Genomic DNA, 6,000 nt, shown 5'->3' on the forward strand with positions numbered 1-6,000 from the left:
GTTCCTTTCTCAAACTACAAAGAGCTCCGTAGAAGGAACTCTGACATCTAACAGAGCTGTTGTGATTGTCTATGGGGTCTGGAATGCGCAGTAGTGGCACAGCCTGTTCTTCCTGGTCATATATCGTTGAGAGACAGCTCTCTGCCGCACACTTCAAAGTCTCTTTGTCTTCTCTAATGCTCTGGGACGCGACTCTGACGATCTCACTCTGTCATTCAAAATTCAGGGAAAAACGCACGTCCGCTCGGCGCTCGGCTCAAAGAGTCAAACTGAAAGTCTTCTAGAAGTGGAATGTTCTAGAACTGGAGGCCTCTAGCTGTAGAATGGACTTTTAGAAGCCATGACAATAGCAACAGTCAGGTCACGCACAGTAGAGTACAGTATATGCTCTAAGGAGTGAAGAAGGAGACTTCCAAATATTTGTTTGTGTTTCTACCTATGGGAAACAAACGTCAACATACAGTCACTCGAAGGGACTGAGACCAGTGGCATCACAACCTCTACAGTATCTCCAACCACAGGCATACAGCTTTTTCGCTACTGTACAACACATGTCTGAGGGTATACAGTTAAGAGAACAAAAACAAAGATGTAGTACCAATACAAACAATGCCCTGTGCCAGTGTTTGACTGGGGAGTGCAACAAGCCCGGATGGTGGCAGTGAGAAGACTTGGCCCTGCTGGGGTTTGTTTGATCAGGAGCTGGGTTGATTTATCTGGTGCATTCCCCACACCTCATTAACCACTGGTGTCTCTCAGGGGAACACCATTAGGCCCTCTGTCCCCTCCCAGTGAGCCAGAAGAATGTAGACCGTAGGAGGGGAGAGAGCTGAGCCAATACAATACATCAGCCAGACAACTGGATCCCCCTCTGGTTCCACAGACAGCAGACCTGTGTATAGTGCTGTGTTACTACTGGGCTGGGCTGTAATGAGTGGCAGTGGCATCATTCATGGTACAAATGTGTACTTTGATGATGATGTTGTCATGTGCTACAGTATATAGCTGAGATCTATATGTCTGATACGTACTTATGTATATCAGTTTTGCATAGGCTGTTTACATTGAATTTAACAACATGGAAATCCAAATGGAGTAAAACAACAAGCACACTCTAACTGTCAAATTGAATAATAATAATAATAATAATAATAATAATCTTTATTTATATAGCACCTTTCATACATAAGAATGCAGATCAAAGTGCTGTACAATGCACCGCAAAATTTGGGACTTTAGGGTTAGGGTTAGGTTTGCAGTGGAACGTTTCCATTGAAAAAACCTCAGTTGAAAATGTTTACTCTAGCGAACCGTCTCATAACCAACGTCATAGAGGATTACCATTGGGTCTGCATTGTCCCATAATCTGTTTTGACATGCTCTGTCTGACCTTATATAACCTGACTGGAAAATACACCACACACACACACACACACACACACACACACACACACACACAGAGACTCCCAAACACAGGGAGTTCCCATCTCTTCAGGGTGTCGTGGCCCAAGATGACAGGGCTGAGACAGCCGGGTGACTGACCAAACCTGGCACATACAAGACTGTAAATGCACCCCAGAAGATGGCCGGCCACCGTGGCACCCAACCTCGGAAAAACAGACAAAACAAAACAGACCGAAAATACGAGACGCAGACAAAATACAAACACAGTGTCCTTTTTCCAGAAAACACCGCAGGAGCGTGAGGAGAGAGGAGACTCTCTTTTGTTTGCCACCGTCTGTGAGGCAACTGACAGAGCGTGTTCTTTCACTTGGCAGTCAAGAACAGGCATGGCTCGAGGTGAGGCACCGCGTGGCGATTGTGGTTTCACAATAGATAGAGACTAGTTTCTTGTTTTGAGAGGTCGATGGCTGATTCTGCCCCGGAGGGAGAAACCGTCTTCACAGGACGGGCATGTTTTCATCCTGCCGCCATCGTAGATGCCTCGCTCTGGGCACTTTTCTCCCTCTCGGTTTCTATTCTTTCTTCTGCATCTCTAATGCCAGGGCCCGAAAGGGGGGAACGTGCGTCTACAGTACGCTAGACATTGCATTCGATACGGGCGGTGCTCCCAGCAGTTAAAAGTGGGACAGACCTCCCCACACACACACACACGGCACCGGGATGGGTCACAAGGCTGCACCAGACCCAGACGGGAACCTGACACAAAACAAGCCTAAGCCAGCACACAGCCCCGTCCGCAACAAAGGCTGGCCTAAATTCACCAGAGATAAGGATGGGGGGTTTAGACCCCGACCGGGGACCGGGTTGTGCCGCTCTCTCCCCTACTCCGATACAAAGGTGGGGGGGATCGACCCAGATGCTCAACGTTAAATGGACACTTGTGTGAAGTAGGTCAGTGGAGATTCTAATTGCTCACAGACACAGACACAGACACAGACACACACAGACACAGAAACATTCAAACACACCAAAGCATTCTCTCAAAACTTGGACACATACACAGGTCCAAGCTGCCGTTCCAGCAGAGCATGCATTATTGGATGGGTTAGTGGTGTTACAGCGTTTAGCCATTTAGCCTCCAGGGGGAGGTCACGGAGAGGGGTAAATAGACCAGCGGGCAGGGGGGGTGGGGCATCTCAAGCAAAGAGGGTAGAAGATTCTACTGTCTCTATGGTCTTCATGCTCTTCAGCTCGCTGGAACAACAGGCAACAGGCAACAACAGGCTTACATTGTTAAACCAGGCCATTCTGTCTCAATAAGACACTCTGATCTTTGACGAAGGCCCAGTAATCAGAACAGCAAGGGGTAAAAAAGCTCAGCTCATTTTCACTGGCAGTCATTACGGTGATTGAAGAGGGCAAGGTACACAGTGAGACTGCTCCGCGCTGGCATGGAGTGGGCCCACTGATGGGATTACTCAGAGACAAGTCATCTCAAAGCCGTGCCAAGGCAGTAGAGAATGCACAGAGGCTCTGCTGTTGACTGACAGATAATGAGTTTGTTGGAGCACTGACATCAATGTACACAGAGAAACACACACGCACGCCACACACCCACGCAGCGCACACACAGTACACACAGTACACAAACACAGTGCACACACACACACACACACACACACACAGTACATACACACACAGTACATACATGCACACACTCACACACCACACACACAATACATACACACACACAGTACACACGCACACGCACACACACACCCACACCCTCACCCACAGCCACATGCACGCACGCACACACACACACACACACACACACACACACACACACGCACACACACACGCACACACACACACACATAGAGCGAGTGACTGACTGCTCATATCGAACGCAGGCAGGCAGGCCTGGACACAACAGGGAGGGTGATGGGAGGCAATTAGACGCATTTTTGAGGATGATAATAGCTCTGTAAAAAGTCCGACAACCTATAAACGTTTTCATAACAACTCCAGATGAGTTTCATGCAACTGAACAGGGCCTCAGGGGCCCAGGAGAGGGTGTGGCCGTGGGTGTGGTGGTGCGGGGGGGGGGGGGGGGCCTCTCTTACTCTGACAGGTGGGGATGTCACAGTATCTCCAGTAGATCCCTAGGTCTTCATGATCCACGATGTAACACCAAGGCTGGACATCGCCATCCGGATTCCTGGAAACGGAGACAGGGAATGGGAGGGGGAGAGAGAGGGGGAGAGAGAGGGGGGAGAGAGAAGCGTAGGAGGGGTGAGGAGGACATGAGAGGAAAAAAACAAACAAACATAAAAAGAGGTTAGTATCGACTGAAAACGTCTGAGGACTAAACACTGAATAGCTAATAACATTTTCTTCTGAGGGCTCTTCTAAGGGCAGATTATGTCTGTAGTGTCAATCATCAGGCTAGCACCCCGCGGAGGCTTGCCGCTTGTTTTAGCCTCCTCTCTTGTGCTCGATTCATCTTGTCTGACCATGTCCGTCCGTCAGAGGTACAGGCTGCTCTCCAACAGGGGCCTAAGGGAGCTCTCTTTCTCTCTGTCTGTCTCTGGCTGTCTCTGTCTCTCTTTGTTCTGGTTCAGACAGAGACCTGGGGGTGGGGTGGGGGAGAGGGGACTGTGTCTGGGGCCATGGCCTCTTTGAACCTCACCAATGCACTTATAACCCCCGGAAATTTCTGACAGGCCTCCCTCCTTCAGTGTTTTCGCTTTTCAGTTTCACTGAGGACTGAGGGGAGGGGGAGGGGTAGAGAGGACGCACATCCAATGGGTTTGTGCAGGTGCCCGACAAGATTCTGCATACTGCCTGCCATACATGCTACCTAATGTGTTTAGAACATGATACATAGTTGCTGAACATAATTGGGAGCCGGTCTGGCGAAAAGGTATGCATGTCTGCAATTCTCAAGTCGCGCAAATGACCCAAAATATCCCCCCCCCCCCAAAAAGAAAGTGTTTTCCGTTTTTTTTTCATATTACGAAAGTTTAAGTGTTGAAGAGCCCACTCAATATAACAAACAGCAGTTTTAGGATCACTAAATACTTATCATTTGTGAATTGGATTCACTGTATCGCGTCCCATCCTGCTTCAGGCTACTGGGGTCAAGTGATACATGACTTGTAAACTATTTCTTCCACTATCATTTGAAAGCTTACAATCTACACTTTCATAATCTGTAGACATCTGATAAATGAAGTTGCTCTACTTGGGGACTTTTTCGCCAGACCCTGTCACAATTTTGTAACATACCGTGAGCTTAGAATTATAAGGTTCTATCTCCGTTTAGGGTGGTTCAGAGATATTGAGCGTCAACGTTTTTACATTCCATTATGTTCTGTGAGATGGAACCTTTGTATTTTATGAATTACTAACTCAAAAATGTCAACATTTTAAAAATAACACCACACAGGAATTAAGAAACTTTTAATAAACACAGATTATGTAAAAAAACTAAATTTTGACAAAAATGGAGATAGAACCTTCTAATTCTAACGTCACGATCTGATAAATGAAGTTGCTCTACTTGGGGACTTTTTCACCAGACCCTGTCACAATGTTGTACCATACAGTGTATAGGTAGTGTGTGGAATCTGCTTGTTATGGTGAAGTACTGAGGTGTGCAAAAAAAGGTGCGGAAAACAATCCCAGGTCGTCTTTGTGATGACTACCGTTGGTCTTTTTTCAGCGTTGACTGTAATTGCCTGAGACCTAGTCTTTTCTCTCCTGACGCACTTCATTGTAGCTTGTTCAAAAGACCTTGGGGCTTGCTGCTATCCCCTTTCGCCCTATTGTGGGGAAGATTCTGAAGGGCGTTTCCATGTCTTTTCTTCTCCTATCAAAAACACTTTCCAGGTCTCTTCCTCTCTTTTCAAAACAGAAAAGGGGGTATTGAGCAATATGTCAGGTATTTTTTTTGGGGGGGGGAAGTAGAGTTTTTTCCCCCTCTTGTAAGGGGAAACTTTCAACCCTAACCCTAAGGATGAAACCCGCGTGAACGAGCGAATTAATAATTTGCTCTCTTGTCCGTTGGCGAAAAATAATCTCTCCCTTCTTTCTTTTAACCAAATCTGACAAGCCACACCATTTCTCTCTCGTAACGGGGAGCAGCGTTTCCTAAACATGAAACCCCGAAGGAAATCAGAGACGTCACATTTTCATCTCGTTTCACACTTTAATGCAGGGTAATGTGCAACCACGCAGAAAGGAAAGCAGCCTTGTTTTCCAGTCGGTTTGGATACTCTATCCTGAACTGCTCCCTGTCCCAGTGGCACTCCACCTTGGCTCAGGGCAGACACCTGTTTGTTTGGCCTAAGGGGGCCCTTCCCATGACGGTAAAAGAGGAGTAACAGAGTTCAACCCCACAGAGTTGGATTACACCACACACACACACACACACACACACACACACACACACACACACGCACACGGGCACGCGCACGCGCACACACACACATACACACACACACACACACACACACGGACACGGACACACATACACGCACACACACCTAATAATTAAGCCTGTCAGGGTTTTATAGCTCTGTTTGATATAGG

The 6,000-nt window shown here is 47.4% G+C and overlaps 1 protein-coding gene across 1 annotated transcript in view; it reads right to left on the reverse strand.

Annotated features, from left to right (window-relative positions):
- kremen1 (kringle containing transmembrane protein 1) overlaps positions 1–6,000 on the reverse strand; it is a gene marked incomplete at both ends in the record, with an annotated part of 45,803 nt that overhangs the window by 14,592 nt on the left and 25,211 nt on the right. Inside the window, one exon of the mRNA XM_080532412.1 lies at positions 3,531–3,625. Coding sequence (XP_080388538.1) covers positions 3,531–3,625 — 95 coding nt within the window. The remainder of the gene's footprint in view (positions 1–3,530; positions 3,626–6,000) is intronic.

The sequence above is a fragment of the Nansenia antarctica genome (genome assembly GCF_963989245.1).
Source record: "Nansenia antarctica genome assembly, chromosome: 5".
Taxonomy (NCBI): Eukaryota; Metazoa; Chordata; class Actinopteri; order Argentiniformes; family Microstomatidae; genus Nansenia; species Nansenia antarctica.